The sequence below is a fragment of the Capra hircus genome, chromosome 19, assembly GCF_001704415.2.
Source record: "Capra hircus breed San Clemente chromosome 19, ASM170441v1, whole genome shotgun sequence".
In the NCBI taxonomy this organism is placed as follows: domain Eukaryota; kingdom Metazoa; phylum Chordata; class Mammalia; order Artiodactyla; family Bovidae; genus Capra; species Capra hircus.
This window is the reverse complement of record NC_030826.1, coordinates 56,088,185-56,101,681: the sequence shown is the minus strand read 5'-3', so window position 1 is coordinate 56,101,681 and position 13,497 is coordinate 56,088,185. Positions and strand designations below refer to the sequence as shown.

At 56.5% G+C, this 13,497-nt stretch overlaps 2 protein-coding genes across 2 annotated transcripts; both read right to left on the bottom strand.

Annotated features, from left to right (window-relative positions):
* LOC102173413 (CMRF35-like molecule 6) lies at positions 597-10,379 on the bottom strand. Its single transcript, XM_018064027.1, has 8 exons — positions 10,343-10,379; positions 10,144-10,249; positions 8,770-8,840; positions 8,018-8,078; positions 6,238-6,368; positions 4,362-4,703; positions 3,335-3,458; positions 597-1,860 (listed from the first exon to the last, which is right to left on the bottom strand). The coding sequence occupies exons 1-8, from the start codon at positions 10,377-10,379 to the stop codon at positions 1,725-1,727; spliced, it is 1,008 nt and encodes a 335-aa protein (XP_017919516.1). The 3' UTR covers positions 597-1,724.
* LOC108638218 (CMRF35-like molecule) lies at positions 11,806-12,921 on the bottom strand. Its single transcript, XM_018064026.1, has 2 exons — positions 12,793-12,921; positions 11,806-12,314 (listed from the first exon to the last, which is right to left on the bottom strand). Exons 1-2 carry the CDS (start codon positions 12,851-12,853, stop codon positions 11,806-11,808), a joined length of 570 nt encoding a protein of 189 aa, XP_017919515.1. The 5' UTR covers positions 12,854-12,921.

Sequence of the window (13,497 nt, the reverse complement as noted above, 5' to 3'; positions counted from 1 at the left end):
CCTCGGGCCTTCCCTTTGCCCAAAGGCTCTTCCTCCAGATGCCCACAGGGCTCACTCCATTTCTTTCTTCTGATCTCAGTTAAATACAGCCCTATTCACGGAGCCTGACAGAAGTCACCCCTCACAACTGCACCAATAACACCTTACCTGATTTGATGTTATGCCAAGATACTCTTCAACTTGGACTTTGACGTTACCGCGTGTCTGCATACCTGTATTCTTGGGTTTGTTAATTATCTGTGTCAACCAGCTGCTATGTGAGTGCCACAAAGCTGAGCTCTTGGGCTTCCCTGGCAGCTCAGTGGTGAAGAATCTGCCTGCTGATGTAGGAGACACAGGATCCGTCCCTTATCCAGGAAGATCCCCCATGCCACGGAGCAACTCAGCATTTTGCCGCAACTGATCGGCCTGTGTTCTAGAGCGAGGAAACCCCAACTACCGAGGCTCCTGTGCCCGGAACCCATGCGCCACAGAAAGGGACGCCACCACCAAGAGAAGCCGGCACACCACAGCTAGAGAGTACCCCGCACAGCAGCGAAGACCCAGAACAGGAAGAACATTTAATGTTCAAGCAAAAAAGTTTTTTAAAGCTGAGCTCTTTTTTCTGTTTGTTCATGGTTGGAACCATTGCCTGAATTAGTGCTTGCTACTTTGTTCATCTCTATACGTTTCCTGGATGAAAAGCTGGTGAAATTCCCCGGGCTCAGCTGCTTCAAATGGACGAGTCATGCCGATAACCTACCTTTCGGAGATGTTTGGTGCCCACAAGTTCATCATGATACACCTTGAACTGAAATCGGTGGGCAGCCTACTCAAGCCTTTCTTTGTTGCTATTAGTAGGAGAGACTAGGCTATTGGACAGAAGAAACAGTCATGGCCCCTCAATCTATTTCCAAACTTGAACCAGGTCTAAAACCACAGGCCTTGGATGATGGGGTGGGAAAGGGTTTCAGTTACTCTTGAACAGGAGGAAGGAAGGACTCTGTTATTTTGCATAAACTGTGTACTCTTATTGTTCTACCAGCCATCCACAAAGGACCTGAACACACTAACCAGTCTGACTGGGCATGAGGAGGGAAGAACCAATTTTTCAGGCAACTCTGGATTCTGTTCTGAACTGACACCAATTGCAGAAGCCCAACATGGCCCTTTGGTCCATTAGACAGAGCAGAGGCTTAGGAAGCTCTGTGAACAATGGAGTTTTGACTCAGAACTCAGTCTCAGTGGGCCCAAAGGACTCATGAGTTTTCTGCATTGTTATTTCCTGAGCTTCAGCATGCAGAATTCATTAGACGGATTCAGCAACTGGAAGATTCCCCACGGTGGAGCCGAGCTCTGTGGAAGGTGAGTGATTGTGGTAGCACAGATGGTGGGGGAGACCATGGAACTGCCCCAACAACACAGGTCCAAAGGAAGGCTTGCACACTCCTGGGGATGAAGACCGCAGGGAGAGCGCCCGAGAGGTAGGTCAGTACATGAGCGATGCTCTGTGAGTTAACCCGAAGGTACGTACTCAACGTTGATCTGTGGTTAGAGTTCAGAAGAACCTATTGAGTAGGTTACACTTTGGATTTATGAGAACCATGTTCTAGGAAAAAAGTTACAAAGAAGTTCTGAGAGAGAGGCGGAGTGTGATGCAGGACAGCTGGACAGAAGGTCGTTTCCATCCTGCGCTCAGACTGCATCATTGAAGAGGACACGATGAACACGGGGGCTACTGGTTCTCATAAATGGACTGACTGCCTGTCCGCAGAGCTCCTCAGAGGCCTGTGGACACAGAGGACAGCACCGAGCATGCCCAGGAGCAGCGGCACCTTCAGGAAGACCAGCAGCAGGAAGTGGGCGCTGCCCAGCAGGGGCCTGTGGGGGACACGGGGACAGACAGGGAGCCGCATCCTTAGTGGGGACCCTGGTCCCTCAGTCCCTCCCCACCCCCATCCCTGTGCCCTGAGTCCAGGACCATCCACGTAAGCATCACCCCTGGAAAGGGCAGCCCACTCTATGGCCCTCTGCTCGCTTGTCTCTGCTTAATAATAGCCCTTGAGAATTAGGACTGTGAGCATGAGGGTGGAGGTGGCTGTGAGAATCACGTGAGGGAGACCAGGGATCCTGGTGGGATCTGGGCAGGAGGACTTTTTCCAAGGCTCTCCACTTGTGGGGTTATCCTTTCCAGGGTATAGTAATCAGTAGTCGGCTTTTTTGTGTGATGTCTGCTCTCCTGTAAACAGATTTCCCAAAAAGAAAGGGACTGCTTTATTCACTGGTAGAAACTGGTACCAGCCTGATACCTCCAAAGACCCAAGGTCTAAGAGTTGCGTGTTCAATCCCTAGGTCAGGAAGAGCCTCTGAAGTAGGAAACTGCACCCACTCCAGTATTCTTGCCTGGAAAAGTCCATGGGCAGAAGCCTGCTAGTCTATAGTCCATGGTGTCCCAAAGAATTGGACATGACTTAGCAACTGAGGATGTATCTCCAAAGGTCAACACTGAAAAGTCTCTGGTATACTCTAATAATCATAGCTGATAGATGTTGGTGTTCGGCAGAAACCAGTACAGTTCTGTAAAACAATTACCCTTCAATTAAAAATAAATTAATTTTTAAAAGTCTGTGATATACTCTATACTTCATAATCAATTATAAAATAAAAATTAAATTTAGAAAAGTTGTATGGGGGAAAGTCAAAGCAAAAAAAAGTGCATGGTAGTTGATGGATGAATAAATGACCGCCTTAGTTGTCTCTGCCCTTCGACCCTGGGGCCTTCAACAGGAGGGCACCAATGACCAGGGCTGGTGGGAGGCAGGGGACAGAGTGCAGCGGCCACCAATGCCCAGGGCACCTGCTTCCTCCCTGCGCTGGGCCGGGGACCTGAAGTCTCCTTCTGTGGGACATTTGCACTTTTCTCTCTGCCTGGAACCCTGAATGCCAGGGTCCTCAAATCCTGCAGGTGTCTCCTGAAAGGATTCAGCCAGGCGTCCCTGATTATCGTGTATTAAATAGCAAATCTAATCACATTCCCCACACACTCTCACCAAACCCCAGTGACTGGTATCTCTCTGTAGTACTCACGACAAACCGCCATATTTACATAGGAGCTCTGTGAGGACTGGTCCAGGGGTGACTTCCCCCTTACAACACAACTCTCATCAGAGCTGGATCCTGCCTGGGTGGTCTTACCTGCATCCACAGCAGAGCACCAGGCACGTAGTAGGACCTTCACAGTCAGGTGTGGGAATAAACGAGGGGCCCGGGGTTGGGAAACCCAAACCCCCACGTGTCCCCTCACCCAGAGGAGAAACCACCCAGGTGCCAATGTCCTGGGACATGGGCCCCTTACCGCCGAGGTTGGCCAGGGTCAGGGGTCTCCTGACCAGACACGGTGCTCCAGGTGGGCACTGGCAGGGTCGTGGGAGAGCCTGGGGAGCCTGTGAACCTCTCGGGGCCGGTGGCTGTAGCAGGGGCTGCGGGAGAGGCACAAGGCAGGCCCCATTTCCTTCCCCAGGTCCCGCACTCCATCCCCGTGTGGCTCTGTCTCACACAGTCAAGGTCACTCAGGACATCTGGTCAGATGTGCGTGTCCACCGCTCCCCATAGCCTCACCCAGGCCTGGCCAGCACCCTGGGAACCCCTCTCCCACCCCTCCAGATGCACCCTGGCCAGGTGGGCACAGTCAATGCCAAGTGGAAAGCAAGAGGGCCAGACAGTGTCAGCCTGGCAGGGCAGGGCGAGTCCCGAGGGACAGAGCAGGGGCTCCTTTGTAAGCTTTCCTTGGGGTTACAAGAGAAACCCCCAGAATGCCAGGAGGTCCTTGCAGAACACTGTAGGGCCACTGGTGGCCTCTGGGCCAGCACAAGGACAGGGCAGGTACTGGACACAGGGATCGTGGTGGAGAAGCCCGGTGCAGGTGCGGGCTCTGGAGCAGGTCCCACCCCTGGGCTCAGGGGAAGGCCCACCTCAGGTCCTCAGGGCCCCGGGGTCAAGGCCGGCCTGAATGCAGTGGGGCCTTGTGAGAGTGCATCCCCCATAGGCAGGACCCTGCACAGGCCAGAAAGACACGGGCCTCTTGAGAGTGGGCGTGCCCTTGTGAAGAGAGCAGGCAGCCTGGACCCCAGAGCAGGATGCCCGCCAGCCCGTGAAGCAGGAAGATGCCCACCTTGACGGTGTCCATGTGTGGCTCTAGGGTGGCCCCAGCAAGAGACAGAGACGCGCCTGTGTGCCAGTGAACATGGGCCTAAGACACCACCCACAGCCAGCTGTCCGCCCACCCTCCTCCTGGTCATCCTGGCCCAGCCTTTCTGTCCCACTGCCTTCCTGAGGGTCCGGGTGACCAGCCTGGTGCTGGAGTGAGGGCGGACGATGCTCACCTGGGACCACAAACACCTCAATCTGGAAGGTGGAGTCTCGAAGAATTCCTTCAAACCATGATGTTTCAATCCCACAGCGGTACCTTCCTGCATCCTCCTCTCTGAGGCTCTCCAAGGTCACTGTGAAGGTGAGGTTTGCAGGACGGTCTCTGATGGACACGCGGCCCCTCCTCACTTCTCTCTCTGACTCTCTGGTCTCCACCATCTCCACCGATAACAGACATGGGGCTTTGCACCAGTATTTGGAATTGTTTATGAATACCTCCTTGTACTGACACTCCACGCTCAGGGATCCCCCCACGATGCCCGTCACTCTGCTGGGGCCACTCAGGGACAAACAGCCTGGAAAACACAACCGGGTCCGACTCCATCAGGTGGGCCTGGGTCAGAAGAGCCCCGGATGCAGGTCTCTGAAGGGCCCGTGGGGTCTGGCGGAGGCCAAGGTAGAAAGGGAGCCTTCCTCAGACCCAGGGGAGGAAAACAGGGAGGAGCTCCCTCCTCACAGAGGAGACGGTGTCCTCGGAGACAGAAGAGCCCAGGATGGGAAAACTTCCATGTGTGTGTGTGTGTGTGTGTGTGTGTCTGTGCGTGAGTGTGTATGTGAGTGTTAGTGGGCGTGAGTGTGTGTGTGTTAGAGTGTGTGTGTGTGTCTGTGCGTGTGAGTGTTAGTGGGCATGAGTGTGTGTGTTAGTGTGTGTGTGAGTGTGAGTGTGAGTGTTAGAGTGTGTGTGTGAGTGTGTGTGTGTGAATGTGTGTGTGTGAGAGTGTGTGTGTGTGTGGTGCCCCAAGAGGTCATTTCTGACTGTGACCGTTGAGGTGTGATCATCACAGGCGCCCCCTCCCACCAGCACAGTGGACCAGCTCACCTACTTCGCACCCTGAACCCTCCTGCTCTCTGCTGAGACAGGCGGCAGCCCCTCCTGGAACCTTCTCCCCCCAACCCCCGCTCACCCAGCTCCAGCCCTGCCCCCTCCCCTCCCGCAGGAAGGGCTGAGCCGCTCACCTGGGAGCTGGAGCAGCAGCAGAGCTGAAGGCAGCCACCCGGCCCTGCCCCTCGGGGCCATTTCCCCAGCCGGGATGCCACCTGAAGCAGTGCCAGCCCCGGGCAGGAATAAAATCAAATCTCCTCAGAGGAGTCCCTCCCAGTACCCACTTCTGCTCCTCTGGGCCTCTCTGCTTTCTGGTCCCGTCCCGGGTCAGGTCAGATGGTCCAGGGGTCAGGAGGCAGGAAGCTTAGGGGGAGGGGCACACTGTTGGTCCCGGGCAAGGACCCGCTGCCCTCAGCTCCTCTCAGTTCAGCGACTAGACACGTGCTGGGCCCCTCCACCAAGTTCACAGTAGATTCTCTCAGTCTCACACGCCCATGCACAGAGCAGGGACAAGCTGGGTTCCTCTTCCGTGGCACATCCCCACCCTTTGCGATGCGTCATTTCGTTGCGGTCAGGATGGGAAGTCCGAGGGTGGATGTCATGCTCATCCATCCTCCCCGGTCCTGGTGGCAACCAAGCGGTCACTCTCTCCCCATCTGCAGCTCTAGGTGACCACAAGACTCTGCCCCCACAGGGCCCAAAGTCCTCTTCCTGCCCCGCAAATCTGCCCCGTGACCCCAGACTACTTCCTGCGTCCCACCATGGCTCTGGGTCCCCCCAGGGTACACACCCCTCGGGCTGTGGCTTCCGCTTTCTTGGGCCCCTCGCTGCCCGCATGACACAGAGAACAGCGGTTCCCAAGCTTCCAAGACCCCTGCTTCACGCTCCGCCTCTGGGCAGAGTCTACTCCCCTTTGAGAACCAGAGAGAGACTGAGAATGGAGGCCAGAGGAGAGGACGCTGGGTGGGGGGATGAGAAGCTGGGGACCTGGGGCTCAGAGGAGCCACCTCCCGCATCAGTGGCACAGAGGGGGCGGTTGTACACCAGGGGCCCGAAGGCCCTGGCTGCTGGGGCCTCTCCTGGATCCACGTGACGAGCAGGGGCCTCTTCACGGTGCAGCGATGAGGGAGGGGACGGCCTGCAGAGAGGAGACAGACTGCCCGTCCTCACTCACCGTGGCACACTCACGTGACGTGCAGGGCCAACAGGTCACATCTTCCTGGGCAGTGGGGCGGGGGTAACAGGGGACTGCAGCCCTTCCCTCAGTCAGGTTTTTTCAGCTTCTCCAGATTGCCTGCAGAAACCAGGGTCTCCCATCCCTCCCATGCGGGTCTTGACTCTCCCCACTTCCCGGGCACGGGCGGTAGACCTGGGTCCCAGTGCGCAGCGGGAGGGATGCAGGAGAGCCGGGTCACGCTGCTTGATCCATCCCCGATCACCCCTGTGACTCCTGCCATCTCCAGATGAAGCCCCGTGCTCTCAGCAGGTCTCTCCCACAGCTCGTGGCAGCACGCCAAGGCCCAGAACTCAGCCACCTCATCCTGCCTCCAGCTCCACCCGCAGGCTGCCACTCTGCCCACACTGGGCCTCATCCAGACCCTTGGGCCCATATTCCTCCTCCTGACCCACGGCTAACACCCTTGACTGTACAGCTTCCGAGGCCCTCCCAGCTTAGGCTGGTTCTCTCGTTATGTGTCCTGTTGGACCATTTGACACCCGCTTTGGATTTACCTCCTGGGATTTGGGGCTCCCTGTGTGTCTCCGTCTGGGCTGTGACCCCGAGAGTTAATGGCCCCCATCTTGCCTGAAGCCCAGTGTCTTTCCAGCATAGCCTGTGGCAATTCAGCGAAGGGATCACTGACTGAATCCCTCTCTCAGGATGCCCCTGCTTTCAGGAAACTAAGTTCTCCAATCCTGGTTTTCCTTTTTCTACTCAGGCTGGTGAACACGACTGGATCAGGATTCTTGGAGAGCATGGCTCCAGGGGACCCTGCAAGCATCTGCCCTCTGCTCTCCCCTGGATCCGCGCCTAAAACGCTCCCAAGGCAGGACGTTTGCACCTGCAGTTCCCTTTGCCTGAGGGCTCTTCTTCCAGGTGCCCACAGGCCTCACTGCCTTACATTCTTCTGGACTTGGTTACATATCACCCTCTTCACGAGGCTGGTAGGACTCATCCCTTACTGTCTCACCAACAGCACCTCCTCTTATCTTACGTGACTACGAGATACTCTTCAGTGTGGACTTGGACATTTCTGCATGTCTGCACGCCTGTACTAATGTGTCTGTTTTATCTCTGTCCACCAACAGGAATGTGAGGGCCAAAGCTGAGCTCTTTCTTCTGTTTAATCGTGGTTGGAAGCAACGCCTAGGTTAGTGGTTACTACTTTGGTCCTCTCCCCATATATTTGCTGCATGAAAAGTGGCTGCAATTCCCCAGGTCCTGGCTGCTTCAAATAGATGAGTCAAGATGATAACCTGCCTCTCAGAGATCTTCAGTGCCGGCAAGTTCATCACGTTGCAGTTTGCACTGAAACTGTGGGCAGCCTACCCAGGTCTTTGCCTCTACAAGTCGTGAAGACTAAGCTATTGAATAGAAGACTCACTCTTGGCCCCTCAATCGATTTAAACCCTTGACCCAGGTCTGTAACCAGGGGCCTTGAATGATGGGGTGAGGGTGGGGCTTGAGTTACCTTTGAACAGGAGGAAGGCAGGATTCTCTGACAGTTGCATCAATTTTGTACTGTTATTCTTCTACCAGCCATCTGCAAAGGACCTAAACACACTCACCAGTTTGACTGGGCGTGGGGAAGGGAATAATCTGATTTTCCATGGAATGCTGGATTCTGTTCTGAATTGACACCAATTGGAGAAACCCAACATGGCCCTTCGGTCCCTTAGACAGAACAGTGGGGTGTGGAGGTTTGTGCAGAAAGGAGTTTTGATTTAGGTCCCATGCATGATGGCCCTGTGGACCATCAAATCTCTGCATTGCTATTTCCTGAGCTTCAGAATGCATAAATAGACACCCTCAGCAACTGGAAGATTCCCCACATTGGATCTGAGACCTGTGGAGGGTGGGTGATTATGGTAGCACAGATCATGTGGGAAGCCATGGAACTGCCTGCATCCATCAAAACAGACCCCAAAGCAAGATTCCCACACCGCTGGGGTTTGAAGACTGCAGAGAGAGTGCCTGAGAGTTCAGCACATGAGTGATGCTCCGCGGATGAGCTGGAAGCTCTGTACTCAATACTGATCTGCGGTTACAGTTCAGAAGCACCCATTGAGGGGGTATACTTTTGGTTTTAGAGACTCATGGGCCAGGAAAGAAAGCTACAAGGAAATCCACAAACACAGTATTCTGAGAGAGAGGGAGAGGGTGATACAGGACAGATGGACAGAAGGTCGTTTCCATCCAGTGGTCTGACTGCATCATCAAAGAGGACACGATGAACACGGGGGCTCCCAGTTCTCATAAATGGACTGACTCTGCTGGTCCGCAGAGCTCCTCAGAGGCCTGTGGACCCAGAGGACAGCACCGAGCATGCCCAGGAGCAGCGGCACCTTCAGGAAGACCAGCAGCAGGAAGTGGGCGCTGCCCAGCAGGAGCCTGTGGGGGACATGGGGACAGACAGTGAGCAGCATCCTCAGGGAGGCCCTGCTGTCTCCACCTTGCTTGCCCCGCGTCCAGGTTCTGTGGCTGCAAGAATCTATGCAAGGATCAACCTGACACAGAGCAGCCCCACCTGAAGGACTTCTGGACCTTGATTTTCAAGAATTGCCCCTGAGTCTTAGGACTGTGGATGTAAGGGTGGATGCGGCCGTGAGAATCATGTGAGGGAAACCAGGGACTCAATGGGGACCTGGGCATTAGGAGGATTTCTATCTGAGTCCTCCTCATGGGGGCTTCCCCAGCGCTCAGAGGGAAAGAATCTGCCTGTGATGCAGGAGAGACCCATGTTGGATCCCTGGGTCAGGAAGACCCCCTGGAGAAGAGAATGGCTACCCACCCCAATATTTCTGCCTGGAGAATCCCATGGACAGAGGAGCCTGGTGGGCTACAGTCCATGGGGGTCACAAAGAGTCAGCCATGACCGAAACAACTAACACACTCCTCATGTGGGGGTTTTGCGGTCTAGGGTGTAGAACCCAATACTGGGGAGCCTTGGCTGATGTCTGCTAGACAAGAGAGCACAGCCACCTCGAGCGCAGGGACTGTTCTGTCTTATTCAGTGAGCAGCCGGCACCTGCCCAGGGTCTCCAAATCTCCAGTCCTTCAAAGTCCTTGGCTGATGAAAGAGTGACCCCCTCAGCTCTGCACCCTCAGCGGCCAGGGCTCTTCAGCAAGGTGATAGAGATGACCAGGGCTCAGGGGACAGAGGGGTCACCAACATGCAGAGCGTCTGCTTCCTGCCCTGCCCTAGGCTGGGGGCCTTTTGTTCAGCCTGCCCCCCTTGTGCCTGGTGCCTCATTTCTGAGGATCCCGGCATGCCTGGCTCCCCAGACCCTGCAGGCCTCCATTCAAGTGTCTGTAATCAATTAGGTGCCCTCTCATCATTGTATTTTAACTAGCAAACTCCAGCACCCTCCCATACATGCTGGCCCCTCAGCCAGTTGACATTTTCCTCCAAGCAATCATCAATAGGTGGTGTATTTATACAGCTGATGTGTCGATCTGTTCATTATGTGAATCCCCTCTTAGAACACGACTCTGTCAGGGCAGGACTGTGTCCGTGGGCTTTGCTACTGGATCCCAAGTCAACGAGAGCTCCGGGCACTTAGTAGGACCTTTACTGCTTGTTACAGAATTTGTTGAATAAGTTAGGGTCCTTGGTGAAGGGAGCTTGCCTATTCCTGCCTGGTCTCACCTAGAAACCACCCAGGTGAGATGTCCTGGGATGGGGGTCCCTTACCGATGAGCTTGGCCGGGATCAGGGGCCTCCTGCCCGGACACGGTGCTCCAGGTGGGAGACTCCGGGGTGCTTGTGGACCTCTTGGGGCTGGTGGTTGTCATAGAGCCTGAGGGAGAAACACAAGTTAGGCCGCGTTTCGCCCCCTGGGTCTCTCCTCTCCATCCCATTGTGGCTCTGACTCACAGTCAAGGTCACTCACACGATCTGGATGGATGTGCTGTGTCCACCACCCCCATGGCCACGCCCAGGCCTGACCCACACCGTGGGCCCCCCTCCCTGCCCCTCTCCAGAAGCCCCCTGGCCAGGCGGGCACTGTCAGAAGCATATGGCCCTGCTCCCCTGGGGATCTGAGAGTGCAGAGAGGGCACTTGGCTCCAAGTTACCCCCAGGCACAGCCACACCTCTCTCCTCCTGGCCCACCCCGCCAGGCGACAAACGGGGACACATATTCTTTCGGGATTAACAGAGAGACGAGCAGACAGTGACAGGCAAGGGGCGTGGCTGGAGCAAAGCTCAGATGGAAAGTCCTGCAGCTGAGTCTGAGCTGAATCAGGAGACCCCGTGTCATGTGTCAGCCAGCCCCAGGCAGTCCTCTCCGTGGGAGGGCATGACCAGAAAGATCTACAGAGATATCGACCTGGTGGACCCCGTGAAATGTGGCCTCTCCTGAGGTAAGCGGACAGAGCCCTTCCAAGACACACCCTGCGGAGCCAGTAAACTTTCGGTTCCTTTCTTGCAAACAGAAACACCAAAAGGAAACCTTCCTCCTGAGAGAGAAGCAGCGACCAACAGGAAGGAACTCAGGGGATCCAGGCACAACCTCAGAACAAGAAGTCAAGGGGAGAAAGCAAATATAGGGACAGAGGATCGTGACTGGCTTCTTAGGATACCAGGGCAGCCTTCTGTTAAAGAAGACTTACTGGGGCTTCCCTGGTGGTCCAGTGGCAAAGAATCTGCCTTCCAATGCAGGGGACGTGGGTTCGATCCTTGGTCTGGGAAGATCCCACACGCCACTGGGCATGCGCAACGACTGAGCCCCAGCTCTAGGGCCCCTGCTCCGCAGCAGGAGAAGCCACCACAGGGAGAGGCCTGGGTGCCACAGCAAAGAGCAGCCCCTGCTGGCTGCAACCCGAGCAGGCCCGCGTGCAGCAACCAAGACCCAGCACAGCCGAAGAGGGAGAAAGGAAAGTTTAAAAATTCATTTGCAGCATGTGGCAGTCCACTGAGGGCCATAACACCTCCTAAGAGCCCTGTTCCTCATCCTTCTCTGCCTAACGGGCTCCTCTGGGTTTCCTCCTTGGGTACCAAGTGCTGGGGGAAGAGGGATAGGCAAGGTCAGGCTGGAGAGGCGAGGGGTCTCCAAAGCATCCAGAGCCCCACGTGGGCTCCGGGACTCCGCCTCCCCCCCCCTCGGCTGCTGCGGATCCCCAGGACCTCCACTGCAAGGCTGGGGTGCCAGGAGCCCTCCACACCATTGCAACGTCCTCTGCTGGCCCTGCTGGTCCCCGTCCCACAGGCCTGGCCAGAGAAGTCCAGGAAGAGACACAGGGTCACCTTCCGAGTGGACCTGACCCTTGTGAATATGGGAAGGCAGCAGGCCCCCTGATTCAGGGCGTCTCCCCATCCCTTTCCACCCAAGAGAGCTTCAGGTGTGAGGGTGTGTCAGGGGTGGACACAGAGGAGGTCTCGAAGAACCAGAGGTGGACACGTGCTGTGTGCCTGCCGGCCACTCAGAGCCTGGGTCCTGATCACTGACCCCAACACCCTCCGCTCCAGGTCCTTCCTGAAGGTCAGGGTCCCAGGTACGGTCAGCAACCCTAGAGCTGGCATCTCAGGCTCACCTGGGACCACAGACACCTCCACCTGGAAGGTGGGGTCAACTGAAAATGGCACATCGATCCCACATCCGTACGTTCCCGCATCCTCCTCTCTGAGGCTCTCCAAGGTCACTGTGAAGGTGAGGCTTGCAGGACGGTCTCTGATGGACACGGGGCCCCTCCTCACTTCTCTCTCTGACTCTCTGGTCTCTACAATCTTCCTCGGTGACACACACGGCTGTTTGTACCAGTATTTGATGTCGTCCACGAATGCCTCCTGGTACCGACACTCCACGCTCAGGGATCCCCCCACTATGCCTGTCACGCTTCGGGGGCCACTCAGGGACAAACAGCCTGGAAAACACAATGGAGTCCAACTCCATCGAGTGAGTCTGGGTCTGGGGAGCCTTGGATGGGGTCCCTTGAGGTCCCATGGGGTCTGGAGGGGGCCAAGGCAGGAGGCAGGCCCTTCCTCAGACCCAGAGGTGGATGATGGGGGTAGGAGGTCCCTCCTCAGAGAGAGAGGGTTCTGTGGAGACAGAAAAACTCAGGGTGCATGCATGTGTGAGTGTGAGTGTGAGTGTGTGCGTGTGTGTGTGGTGCCCCAAGAGGTCATCTCTGACAGTGACCGTTGTGGTGTGACCATCACAGGCGCCCCTTCACCAGCACAGTGGACCAGCCTCACCTGTTTTGTGCCCTGAACCCTCCTGCTCGCTGCTGAGACAGGTGGCAGCCCCTCCTGGAACCTTCTCCCCGCCCCCACTGCTGGCCCCCTGCTCACCCAGCTCCAGCCCTGCCCCTTCCCTCCCGCAGGAAGGGCTGAGCCACTCACCTGGGAGCTGGAGCAGCAGCAGAGCTGAAGGCAGCCACCCGGCCCTGCCCCTCGGGGTCATTTCCCCAGCAGGGATATCACCTGCAGCAGCAGCAGGCCCCGGGCAGGGACAGGGTCAGGCCTCCTCAGGGGATTCCCTCCCGGTGCCCACTTCTGCTCCTCTGGGCCTCTCTGCTCCTGGTCCAGCCCTGTCCCTGGTCTCCACAGTCCTCCTGGCAGCTGGCACTGAGCCGAGTGCAGAAACCTCGGGGTGAGGAGCAGAAGGGCCGTGCAACACTGGCTGGTGACCCCTGGCTCTTCCCAGTCTCCTGACTGGACATCCACGGTCACCTTCCAAGGATGAGTGACCCACTCCGCTCAGCCCACAGCTGCCCTCTGTGTGTCTCACACGCGGCCCCCCAACACCTGAGCCACACTGGGCTCTTTCTCCGTGGCACGTCCCCACCCTTGGTGATGTATCATTTCCTCTGTGGTCAGGGTGGACAGCTCCAGAGGCAGGTGCCAGGTTCCTCCATCCTCCCTGGCCTGGGTGGTGACCACAGCAGGTCTGTATCCTGCCGATCTGCAGACCCAGGCACTGTGAGAGCGCCACCCCGGTGGAGACTCGGGCTCCTCTTCAGTCAACCTCAGATGCTTCCAGAAGGTCCTGTCTTGGGTCCAAACACAAATCTCACAGCCCATGGCTTCCCTCCCGGTGTGTCTCCC